This window comes from Salvelinus sp. IW2-2015, linkage group LG1, assembly GCF_002910315.2.
Source record: "Salvelinus sp. IW2-2015 linkage group LG1, ASM291031v2, whole genome shotgun sequence".
Classification (NCBI taxonomy): domain Eukaryota; kingdom Metazoa; phylum Chordata; class Actinopteri; order Salmoniformes; family Salmonidae; genus Salvelinus; species Salvelinus sp. IW2-2015.
This window is the reverse complement of record NC_036838.1, coordinates 24,372,800-24,385,995: the sequence shown is the minus strand read 5'-3', so window position 1 is coordinate 24,385,995 and position 13,196 is coordinate 24,372,800. Positions and strand designations below refer to the sequence as shown.

The following is a 13,196-nucleotide window of genomic DNA, read 5'->3' as shown; positions in this document are numbered from 1 at the left end:
CACCGTTATGTCGGTGACCATCTAGCTTACTGGTTGTATTGGGGCTTAACTGGTGTTACCATGGTGATCACATGATAGACTAGCGGAAGAATTTGCTTGTTTTGCAGAAAGCAGCACAGTCACACCTGAACTGTCACACAACTGTCACTGGTGGGTAACAAGGGGAATTGTCACATTGTCTTTTGAACAAATCCTCATTCTCAGGCTTTCACTGGCACCTTCTACCCCACGGGCCAAAACCACCTTTATGTAAGACCGATGCCGTTGTCAGTGGCACTTCCTGCTATCATTTCTCCTCTTGTGGTTTCTGTTGGTTTACACACTGTTCCTCTTAGCTCTTTAGCTTCCTTTGGAGCGTTGTTGTTTTATTTTTATAAAACTATGTTTACCCCCTTTTTTCTCCCTATTTTGTGAATATGATCTTGTTTCATCGCTGCAACTCCCCAACAGGCTCAGGAGAGGTGAAGATTGAGTCGTGCGTCCTCTGAAACATGACCCGCCAAACTGCACTTCTTAACACCTGCTCGTTTAATCCCGGAAGCCAGCTGCACCAATGTGCCGAAGGAAACACTGTTCAACTGAAGACCGAAGTCAGCCTGCAGGCGCCCGGCCCACCACAAGGAGTCGCTAGAGTGCGATGAGCCAAGTAAAGTCCCTCCGGCCAAACCCTCCCCTAACCRGGACGTTGCTGGGCCAATTGTGCTCCACCCTATGGGACTCCCGGTCACGGCCGGTAATGACAGAACCTGGGATCAAATCCGGGTCTGTAGTGACGCTGCTATGCAGTGCCTTAGGCTGCTGTGTCACTCGGGAGGCCTTGAGTATTTTGTTTTAATCTATAGAGCATTGTATAGGCATCCTCCTAAACTAGTATAGAGCTGAATCCTAACTTAAATATTCACTCACATCTTCCATGGACATCAATGCATGACATATAGCAAATTACTTTGGCCTACTGGACTGYCAGAATACCAAAATAAAATTATTCAGTTCCAAGCCATGTGGAGTTTGGAACGAAAACTGTTTCATGGTCCTCCTAGACCATRTATGAGAACCACCATTCCAAGCCACAGTTGACTGTCCCTCTCTGTCTGTGTTTTAGGGAGTGATAGGGATTTGACCCTGCCTCAGCCTACTGCCCCAGCTCTCGCGGTGACCTCTTTCTTTGAGTACCTGGTGGTGGTCAGCCTAGGGAAGAAGAGGGGGCAAGGGACGTATGAACCCCAGATCACATATCAGTTTCCCAAGGTCAGAATGACACTGACATAATAGACACACACACACACACACGCATAGTGAGCACCACTCTAAAATGTGTTTGTGTGTGTTGTAGCTAGCTGATATGGGGCGCTCACAGAGAGAGGAAGAAGAGAAGTCCCTGAAAGCCATCCTCCTTTTCTGTTTCCCAGAGGGGGTCAACTGGGCCCCCCTCACTGAATACCCCAGGTACGTGACACCTCTCATTCTCTCCATCTCTCACTGTCCTCATCTCTCTTTCTCTGTGCTCGTCTCTTTGTTTCTGCCCCCCCCCCCCCCCCCCACTGATTGTTTTCTCTCTCACGCAACCCATTCTTTTCAGTTCAGTGTCACACTTGGCTGAAAATATATCTGTGTGTGTATGTGTTGTTCGTGTGCAATGTTCGCAAACTGCAAAGCATCATCTCTTGCAAACAACTTCACTTTGACCCAGAAAGCAGAGGCATCTCTCTCTGTTCTACTCTTCTGCCAGAGAACAGGTTTGAATAGAGAGGAGAGACTGTTTTGTACAGCCAGAAGAAATGGCCTTATTATTTTCATTACAATGGATCCCTTCTTTAAGCCAGTCAGTGCTTCCTCTATGATTCTGTTCCTCCACCTGGACGCCAATGCAAATCAGCCTCCAGGTTACCTACTGTCATTAGCTCTACAATCTGTTGTTACCTCTCTTCTCTCTCCATTTCCTTGCTTTCCTGTCTGGCTCCACTGACTAGCAGGATGTTTGATAGGGAAGCAGGAACAGTCCACTATAAGATGGGTGGTTCTGTGTGGTCTCGTTTTCTTTATCCTACGTTCTCTTTTGGAAAACAGTTTTGGTTGAATATGGATATAACACATGTTGATAGATTAGACGCAGGTTCACTTTGCTAATCTGTTTCGCACTCTCTCTTAATCGCTCTTTCTGCAGTGAGACCTTCTCCTTTGTTCTGACGGAGGTCGACGGCAGTAGGAGGAATGGCTACTGCAGGAGGTTACTGGTAAATGGATCATCCATGGTGTGATTCTCATGATAGGACATGAGAAGAATCTCTGGTATTGGGTTTTCTTGTTTCTCATGATATGATGTTGTTGACCGTTTTCTTGCAGCCCCATGGCAAAGGGGCGCGGGCTCCGGAGGCCTATTGCATCATCAGCCGGGTGGCCTGCTTTGGACTCTTCTCTAAGGTGAGCGTGGAGGGCAATGTAACACACACACACACACACGCGCATTTGCAGACGCATGCACACGCACTCGCACACATACAGACACGGAGTGTGATGAACTGATGTCCTCATTCCGCGAGGATACTTATAATCCTTACAGTACATTATCTTTGCTGAGGCAGGTAAGGAGTCTATTTGTTGTCAGCAGTTTGTCTGTGTATTTACAGTGGGGAGAACAAGTATTTGATACACTGCTGATTTTGCAGGTTTTCCTACTTACAAAGCATGTAGAGGTCTGTAATTTTTATCATAGGTACACTTCAACTGTGAGAGACGGAATCTAAAAATCCAGAAAATCACATTTTTATGATTTTTAAGTAATTAATTTGCATGTTATTGCATGACATAAGTATTTGATCACCTACCAACCAGTAAGAATTCCGGCTCTCACAGACTGGTTAGTTTTTCTTTAAGAAGCCCTCCTGTTCTCCACTCATTACCTGTATTAACTGCACCTGTTTGAACTCGTTACCGGTATAAAAGACACCTGTCCACACACTCAATCAAACAGACGCCAACCTCTCCACAATGGCCAAGACCAGAGAGCTGCGTAAGGACATCAGGGCTAAAATTGTAGACCTGCACAAGGCTGGGATGGGCTACAGGACAATAGGCAAGCAGCTTGGTGAGAAGGCAACAACTGTTGGCGCAATTATTAGAAAATGGAAGAAGTTCAAGATGACTGTCAATCACCCTGGGTCTGGGGCTCCATGCAAGATCTCACCTCGTGGGGCATCAATGATCATGAGGAAGGTGAGGGATCAGCCCAGAACTACACGGCAGGACCTGGTCAATGACCTGAAGAGAGCTGGGACCACAGTCTCAAAGAAAACCATTAGTAACACACTACGCCGTCATGGATTAAAATCCTGCAGCGCACGCAAGGTCCGCCTGCTCAAGCCAGCGCATGTCCAGGCCCGTCTGAAGTTTGCCAATGACCATCTGGATGATCCAGAGGAGGAATGGGAGAAGGTCATGTGGTCTGATGAGACAAAAATAGAGCTTTTTGGTCTAAACTCCACTCGCCGTGTTTGGAGGAAGAAGAAGGATGAGTAGAACACCATCCCAACCGTGAAGCATGGAGGTGGAAACATCATTCTTTGGGGATGCTTTTCTGCAAAGGGGACAGGACGACTGCACCGTATTGAGGGGAGGATGGATGGGGCCATGTATCGCGAGATCTTGGCCAACAACCTCCTTCCCTCAGTAAGAGCATTGAAGATGGGTCGTGGCTGGGTCTTCCAGCATGACAACGACCCGAAACACACAGCCAGGGCAACTAAGGAGTGGCTCCGTAAGAAGCATCTCAAGGTCCTGGAGTGGCCTAGCCAGTCTCCAGACCTGAACCCAATAGAAAATCTTTGGAGGGAGCTGAAAGTCCGTATCGCCCAGCAACAGCCCCGAAACCTGAAGGATCTAGAGAAGGTCTGTATGGAGGAGTGGGACAAAATCCCTGCTGCAGTGTGTGCAAACCTGGTCAAGAACTACAGGAAACGTATGATCTCTGTAATTGCAAACAAAGGTTTCTGTACCAAATATTAAGTTCTGCTTTTCTGATGTATCAAATACTTACGCCATGCAATAAAATGCAAATTAATTACTTAAAAATCATACAATGTGATTTTCTGGATTTTTGTTTTAGATTCCGTCTCTCACAGTTGAAGTGTACCTATGATAAAAAAATTACAGACCTCTACATGCTTTGTAAGTAGGAAAACCTGCAAAATCGGCAGTGTATCAAATACTTGTTCTCCCCACTGTATGTGGGCGTCTGAGTGTGTCTACTTGGGTGCACTGCACAGAAGTGTGTGTGTGTGTGTGTGAGGAAGATAAACAGGCTGTTTTTAGTTTTGCACTCTTAACCTTTTGCTCAGACACAGGGAGATATGATTTCCCTACTTTATTAGGCCCCAAAGGTACCTGATAGTCTGTTTATGATAAACTACTTATAACTATTTACAACTTGAGAGCCARTCATCTACCTACATACACACACAAACTTAGATGGCAACCTTATCTAGCTAGATGAGTAATATAAAGCATCGATCACAAGTCTAATTGCAATACAATTAGATAGGCCTGATGACACATTCTAAATGGTATGCTTAATATGGAGGCCGGTCTTCCCGCAACAGTGCGTTACTATGGTTTTAATGGTGATTTTATAGTTCTATAATTCTATATCTATGTGTGTTTCAGATCTTTGATGAGGTGGAGAAGCGCCGGCAGATCTCTATGGCGATGATCTATCCATTCATGCAGAGCCTGAGGGAGGCGCCGTTCCCTGCTCCTGGAAACACTGTCAAGATCAAGAGCTTCATTCCAGAGTCTGGAACAGAGGTATGGAGTATTGACACACACACACACACACACACACACACACACCAAGGTTGTTAAAATGTTTTTATATTTGTTTTTATGTCTATTAGTTAAAAAAAAATATCTTTTGAAATTCAGTTTAGTTTCAGATAGTTTTCAGATCCACTTTACTAGATTTGATTTATTTTAAGTTTTATAACTTTTCTATTGTTTTTGTATTGTTTAGGTTTAGTGTTAGTGACAGAAAGTAGCAAATGCCTGGGAGCAGTGGAGGCTGTAGAGGGGAAGACGGCTCATAATAATGGCTGGAAGGGAGCAAATGGAATGGCTTCAAACCATGTGATGCCATTCCACTGGTTTTGCTCCAGCCATTACCATGAGCCCGTCCTCCCCAATTAAGGTGTCACCAACCTCCTGAGGCTGGGAGCCATTTATGTGTTGTATAGTTTGTGTTTTTTGATGTCACTTCTTGCCACTGGGGGGCAGTAATACATAGTGACGGGTCAGGTCATAGGTTAGGTTTAAAGGTAGACTCAGCGAGATGACGTAGATGCACAAAGTAAACAGTAGTCGTTGGTCAATTTCCGCAACAACCAGGAGCGTTGAAGCGAGAGGCTAAAGTTCTCCGCTGTTTTGGTCCCGTAGCTACCACGTTGTAGCGGCGTGAAGCGCACCCATGCACATGCACACATACTCTGTGTGACTTTGTAAGAGCAATCTTGCATCGTGCTCATCTCAATGGGCTCGTTCGAGCGGATCACTTTTGTCAAGCCTTTCAAAGTGTTGCTTTCTGGGGATGAAAATTGTCCGACTTGCACCTACATGTCGACTGCATGAACTTTACAAAAATCATGTGATCGAAGGTCATGAAGGTTTGACTGCAGTCAACTATAGGTTTCTGCAGTTGCTCTTCACTAATGTCATCCTGAAGCCATCTCCTGCATTGTGGGAGGCTGTATTATCAACCAATCATTAGGATGTTTTTGTTTGACCCACGCGAACGTGACCAAAGACATGATTGAAACAGGAGCCAATTTGCCGCAATTTATATGGAAAGTGGATACATAAAAATAAATGTGATATTTAAGGCTGTCATTAATTTATTTTACAATGCACATTATATCATAATTTCAGTACAGCGTGTGTGATATAGGGGTTAGATACATGTTTATTTCGACATTTCTAAAGACAATGGCAACACTGCCATGTTGATCTGAGCCTGGCTGTTGGAAAACCACATTAGTGTCCGACTTTCGGCGATCGACGATGCACCTCCCCCAATTTCACTCCTCGACTTTTGCATACAGTCTGCTGCTTTAACCTTACCACCCTAACACACCCAATATCTGTGGCATTGCTCATAGCAACCGTCTACCATTTTAAAATGATCTAAAATCAGTCTCAATGTGACCTGCCAGATTCAGAAGCTTGAAAACCCCATTAGAATTTTTTTWTTACACAGGAACACTTGAAGTAGATCTTAATTGTTAATGAACAATGATTCATTTAACTGGAGAGGTTCCAACAAACTTGATGCACCATAGTACACGTCTGTCAGGAGCTCTATCGGGGCAGTCCCGTTAGATCTCTTATATACTGCTTACAGGCATGTTACAAAGGCATGAGTTAGCTTAGGCATCATTCATCATTAAAGTTAGGTTCATGCATGTGACAGACCAATACCTCACAAGGCTTCTTCTCTCCAAGATGAGACCTTGAAAATAAGATATCCTTTCGTTAAATTGCAGATACTGATAGTCAGTCACTTGCATGAACACAGAAATTGGTTATTAGAAAAGAACATTTTCCATCACAACCCCATTTGATTTTTACCCCCCTGATATTGACTAAATTGTTTTTTCATGATTCGTTTTAGTTTACTATAATAATCTTGACACACACACACACCCTGGCACATGTGCACACACACAATGGCACAAACAGAGAGCGGGAGAGCTTCAGGTAAAGCGTTAGGATCAGGACCGTCATCCTAGATTACGGCACTAAGATAGACACACAAACGTATACACACACTGAAGACCTGCTGTCGCTCTGCCCCTGGCCTGTGCGTCTCCAGATCATCAGTTTGACGAGGCCGTTGGACTCATGGTTGGAGCATGTGGATTTCCGGACACTGTTCCGCTGTCTCACAAATGAGGAGGTGCTGAAGGTGTTTGCGTCCACCGTGCTTGAACGACGAATCATCTTCATGGCTGAAGAACTCAGGTACAACCCTAACCCCTACCCTAATCCTAACCCCAAAAAGGACATCACTGAGCCTGGGTTGTCTGGGACATGGGCAGGCCTGTTGTCTGCATGTTGAATGGGTGTAAAGTTTGTACCTGCTTCCCCCCCCTACAGTACCCTGTCCCAGGTGCTGCATGCAGTTGTGGCACTGCTCTACCCGTTCACATGGCAACACACCTTCATCTCCATCGTTCCCTCAGTGCTGATTGATGTCGTCATGGCACCCACTCCCTACCTACTTGGTGTCCAAAGGAACAAACTGGATGATGTCATCGACCAGAGCGATGTGAGTGTTCTGTCTCTGGCAGAGCAGAATAATGTGTTTGTGTATATGTCAGCTTAAAAWAACACTATGTGATGAAGAGTTGTTTGTTGGGGAAAAAAGCCAGAATTGCTATTGTTTTATTTTTCCCAATAAGTTTTAAGGGATGCTTTGGGATTTTGGCAATGAAACCCTTTATCTACCTCCCCAGAGTCAGAGGAACTCATTAATACCATGTGTATGTCTCTGCATCCAATATGAACAAAGTTAAGAGGTTGTTTCGTGAGACAATGCTAACTAAAGWTAGTACAGTGACTGGAAGTCTATGGTATCTACTATCATGCTAGCAGTTACCATAACCTTCCAATCATAGCTACTTCCTTTAAACTACACGCAGACACATAAAAATGGTATCGGTGGGTTCKTCTGACTCTGGGGAAGTAGATGCTAAAGTATGCCTTTTTTAGGGCAGTTGTTGAGTGCTGTAAACAATCAGTTGTTTTACTGTCTGTTTACTGGTGTGTTTGGATTAAGGCATTCTGGCCTCTACACTGTGTTACAGGCTGCAGATGAAGCTATCCAGTGACACTCGTTAAGCAACTACTAACACGATTACAGTCTATGGAAACCAGCGAGTGTGTGTGTGTGTGTTTATCTCCAACCTGAAGATTGATGTTTGTCTATTTATTTGTCTGTGTCCTCGCTCTCTCCCCACACATGCAGATCTGTCTTAATGTGTGTTATTCTGTCTTACAAACAGATGCTCATTGTGGATCTGACAGAAGGAGCAGAGAACACCTTCATAACTTGTGTAAGTATCGCATGCGCTGTATTTCCCCCTCAGGTTCAGAAACAAACATACAGAAATAATCATTACACAATCATATCAGCAAACTAGCATCACTCCTCCTCACATGATTCTCATTTTGTATTCTGTGTGTGTCTGTGCAGTTCAGACCAGTTCTATTCAATGTTTTTCTCTCTCTCTGGCCAAATGTGTGTGTTCTCAGAAATACCTAAACATTACCTCTGGTCTGACAACCTCTCAGATTCCTGTCTGTGTGTGTATCCTCTCTCTCTCTCTCTGGCACAGATAGGAGACGAGAGCACCATCCTACCAGAGAAACTACAGGAGGAGCTTCTCCAGGCCTTGTGTTGCAGAAGAGACAACTCCAGTGAGTGGACCCYTCCTCCATTTTGTTATGACGGCGTAGATACCTGATGACTAGGGCCAAACACAATCTCTGAGGGAATTTGTACTATCAACACATCCAGGGATTTCACTCTTGTTTATTGGGCTGAAATGGCTTTTTAAGAGGATCCAGTAAACAGTTAAGGGTCTCACAGTTCACACCAAATAAGGATCTCCCGTTCGTCTACTGATCGTTCAGCGCGCTGTTGACCTCTGACTGCCGACATTTCCGTGCTACATGTAAAATCGGTTTGCGCTTGGTTCACAAGTACTCTCGGCTGGCAAACACTATTGGTGTGTTCGAGCCCTTCAATAAAGAGTGACTCAGACTTTCATTCGATTTCAGCAAAGACTGACTTAGTCAGCCACAAATCGAACCATATAAGTTAGCGTCACGGTCCATACAAACCCAATAATAGAACTGAGATCCTCTGTGAAGAATGAGTGAAAAAGAATATGGATGTGCAACGAAATGGACTTCATGATTGCTGCAATAGAAATATACATATCTCACACAGGGTTGGGGAGTAATGGATTTGTAAGGGATTACAAAAGAACGGTAACTAATCAGTTACGGTACCAGAAATAATATTGTAATCAGATTACAGATACTTTGGAAAAACTAGATTCCTTTTAAATTCAGAAAGGATGTTTGCGGGGGAAAAAAATCTTTGACACTTCTGTTTTCTCAATGACATTCAAATCAGCATTGAAAAAAGTTTAAGTTTGTTCCACCTGAGCATGTCTGACCASAAGTCAGAGACCACTATGATGAGACACCAAATGTGTTTGATGGATTGCGGGAAAAGAGCAGGAATAGGCRTTTGTGGGCTGCGGTCCAAGCTATGTCTTCCAATGGTGCAACTTGATGTCGGCATCCAAAACCTGAAAAAAACGCTTCTTGGTAAGGATGAGAGCAGTGGTGTAGTCTTTGGCGATACGGATATCACTTATTATTGATATCTACATAGRGCATTGWTGTGAATCACACTGCTYCTCTCTGATTTAGCTATTTGCACCTTACGGATTGTGGTTGTTGTGGATGGCTGTTCAGAAATCTAAATGTGTATTTGAACCCAATAATGGTTGCATTCAAGAAGTTTAAGCTGCTTATCAATCATTGTTTTTGAAACCAGTGGACAGCCAGTGCGCTCTTTCAACAGCTGCATAGGGCGGATCCCAGCCTATGGAATACAAGTGGGGCTTTTATTGCTCAATCTAATTKATGCTGATGAAAAATAAATACATTCGTAGGCCTAATGGACACATGCTCAAACTCGCACACTTTTGATAGACTTAAAAGGGGCAATCTGTAGTTGCTATATCCATTTTTGGACTTATATTAATTAATATATATATATATATATATATATATTAATTAATATAAATCATATATATTAATGTAAAGATATTATTATATGTAGTAGAAAGCGATGGGTTAGATGAAGCCTACACAACCAACCCATAAAGTAAAATGTAACATCCARATATGGCCAGCTATGTCAACTTTACCATTGATTTATCTTGCAATAGATGTCATTCAATTACTAACATACATTTTTGTCGACTTCTAAGGCCTCATAAGGGGAAAGTAATCTAAAAGTAAATMAATGTAATCAGAATACGTTACTGAGTTTGGGTAATCCAAAAGTTATGTTACGGATTACAATTTTGGACAGGTAACTAGTAACTAATGGATTACATTTAAAAAGTAACCTACCCAACCATGCTCTCGCATACTACACTGTGAACCCTGGCATATCCCCAAGTTTGTTAGTCTGAGTGTGTGGGGTGGGGGGGGAGTGTTGTGTTGTTGGGGAAACATACTGTATGAACATGAATACACAGGGCTTGACCGTGGCACAACCCTGGAAATTCCACTCWGGGTACTGCAATGCCAAAGTTGATCCAGCAACCTGGTCTCAGAGCATTTCGTGTTATTCTGTACATAAATCCAGGACACTCTTTAGTATGAAATGTTACATTTGGTATGGTTTCAGAGGACGGATGGTTAATTAAGGCAAAAATTAAAGAAGGGTGGTTGGTCGGGCGAACTTCTAGCAACACAAAAGTTGCGAGTTCAATCTCATCATGGACAACTTTAGCTAATTAGTAACTTTTTAACAACTATTTAGCTACTTTGGAACTACTTAGCATGTTAGCTAACCCTTCAACTAACTCCTAAATTTAACCCCTAGCCTAGCTAACGTTAGCGACCTAGCTAGAATTCGTAACATATAATACGTTTTACAAATTCGTAACATATTGTACATATGGCAAATTCGTAACATATAATACAAATTGTAATGGATAACATCATACGAAATGGGTGATGGACATCCTCAAATTAATACATACCATACAAAACGTAACATATCATTCTAAATGGAGTATAGGGTATTTACGTACAGAATAATACGAAATGCTCTGAGACCAGGTTGGATCCAGACAGATGCTACTCCTCAACCCCTACGCTCTCATACAAACAGACCCAAGCCCCACACACACGTTCACCATGTTTTGCGGTTGCCATACAGTTGTCATTTGCTTTACAACCTATGATTGTGTTGACATCATAGGATGTCTCATAGCAGACAATACTTTAAAACTGACTGAATCTTCTGTTCACGCTGTGTTTTGCCCAGCTTCGGAACACAGTAGAGGGGTGATGTCAGAGGACTTCCAACATGTGTTTTTATAGACAACTCCTCAGCATCCTGACTGAAACATCTGTATTCTCTTCACTCTGTGTTTTGTATCTAGCCTCAGAGGAGTTAAACAAGGTGGTCTCAGAGGCCTTCCTCTCCTTCTTTGTGAAGACGGTGGGTCATTTCTCCTCCCATGTCAAAGGCAGCAGCGGTAGGAAGCCRGGAGTGTTCCAGAAGAAGAGCTTCTGCAAGGCCTCRGAGCACAAGGCCAGCCAACATTTTGTCAAGCGTTTTATCCAGACACAGATGTTTGACATCTTCATACAGGAAGTGGAGCAACGGCCCACACAGGAAGGTCTGARCGCATCACTACCTGATAGAATAGAATGTAATAGAATACAATATAACTTTGTACTTCCAAAGATGGATGTGTGGGTAATTCATAGATGAATATTCACTTACCCACCCAGCAATGATTAATTTGTTTTTCCCCTGTCTTGTTTTTTAGGATTCTTCCACAAAAAAATTGCGGAGTACCAAGAGAGTAAGAAGAAGGAGAAAGCAAAGAGAGGTGAGGGGGCTTGTGGTGTAAATGTAGGCGTCTTCATACAAAATAAACAACTTATTTGTCGCATGCTTCTTAAAACAACAGGTATAGACTAACAGTGAAATGCTTACCGGTCCTTTTTCAACGATACAGAGTTAAAAATTTTGTTTTTAAATAGAAATTGTGACATGAGGAATAAAGATTTTTTTTTACAATTATGTAACACTGTATACAATGTCAAATAGTTGTAAACAGTTGTGATGCTGGCTGAGGGTGACAATACASGATTTTATTATATTTTTTMGGGGGGGGTCGATCAGATTTAATAGTGCGGCTAGATAGTAGATTCCATCAATGTAATTGTCTGCATCATTTCCAATCCCCAATATATATTTTTTGTAAATGTGTGTACATTACATAGCATACATAAAATAACATACATACATACATACATACATACATACATACATACATACATACATACATACATACATACATACATACATACATACATAACATACATACATACATACATACATACATACATGCATGCATGCATACATACATACAGTGGGGCAAAAAGTATTTAGTCAGCCACCAATTGTGCAAGTTCTCCCACTTAAAAAAATGAGAGGCCTGTAATTTTTCATCATAGGTACACTTCAACTATGACAGACAAAATGAGGGAAAAAATCCAGAATCACATTGTAGGATTTTTAATGAATTTATTTGCAAATTATGGTGGAAAATAAGTATTTGGTCACCTACAAACAAGCAAGATTTCTGGCTCTCAGACCTGTAACTTCTTCTTTAAGAGGCTCCTCTCCTCCACTCGTTACCTGTATTAATGGCACCTGTTTGAACTTGTTATCAGTATAAAGACACTGTCCACAACCTCAAACAGTCACACTCCAACTCCACTATGGCCAAGACCAAAGAGCTGTCAAAGGACACCAGAAACAAAATTGTAGACCTGCACCAGGCTGGGAAGACTGAATCTGCAAGGTAAGCAGCTTGGTTTTGAAGAAATCAACTGTGGGAGCAATTATTAGGAAATGGAAGACATACAAGACCACTGATAATCTCCCTCGATCTGGGGCTCCACGCAAGATCTCACCCCGTGGGGTCAAAATGATCACAAGAACGGGTGAGCAAAAATCCCAGAACCACACGGGGGGAGCTAGTGAATGACCTGCAGAGAGCTGGGACCCAAGTAACAAAGCCTACCATCAGTAACACACTACGCCACCAGGGACTCAAATCCTGCAGATGCCAGACGTGTCCCCCTGCTTAAGCCAGTACATGTCCAGGCCCGTCTGAAGTTTGCTAGAGAGCATTTGGATGATCCAGAAGAAGATTGGGAGAATGTCAATGGTCAGATGAAACCAAAATAGAACTTTTTGGTAAAACTCAACTCGTCGTGTTTGGAGGACAAAGAATGCTGAGTTGCATCCAAAGAACACCATACCTACTGTGAAGCATGGGGGTGGAAACGTCATGCTTTGGGGCTGTTTTTTCTGC

The 13,196-nt window shown here is 42.8% G+C and overlaps 1 protein-coding gene across 1 annotated transcript in view; it reads left to right on the top strand.

Moving 5' to 3' along the window:
- The window catches only part of LOC111963382 (DENN domain-containing protein 2D-like), a 30,588-nt gene that overhangs the window by 13,577 nt on the left and 3,815 nt on the right, over positions 1–13,196 (top strand). The window contains exons 3-13 of the mRNA XM_023986787.2: positions 1,103–1,248; positions 1,334–1,446; positions 2,165–2,234; positions 2,344–2,421; positions 4,660–4,800; positions 6,857–7,005; positions 7,141–7,312; positions 8,049–8,099; positions 8,382–8,463; positions 11,244–11,483; positions 11,637–11,699. Of these exons, the coding sequence (XP_023842555.1) occupies positions 1,103–1,248; positions 1,334–1,446; positions 2,165–2,234; positions 2,344–2,421; positions 4,660–4,800; positions 6,857–7,005; positions 7,141–7,312; positions 8,049–8,099; positions 8,382–8,463; positions 11,244–11,483; positions 11,637–11,699 (1,305 nt within the window). The remainder of the gene's footprint in view (positions 1–1,102; positions 1,249–1,333; positions 1,447–2,164; positions 2,235–2,343; positions 2,422–4,659; positions 4,801–6,856; positions 7,006–7,140; positions 7,313–8,048; positions 8,100–8,381; positions 8,464–11,243; positions 11,484–11,636; positions 11,700–13,196) is intronic.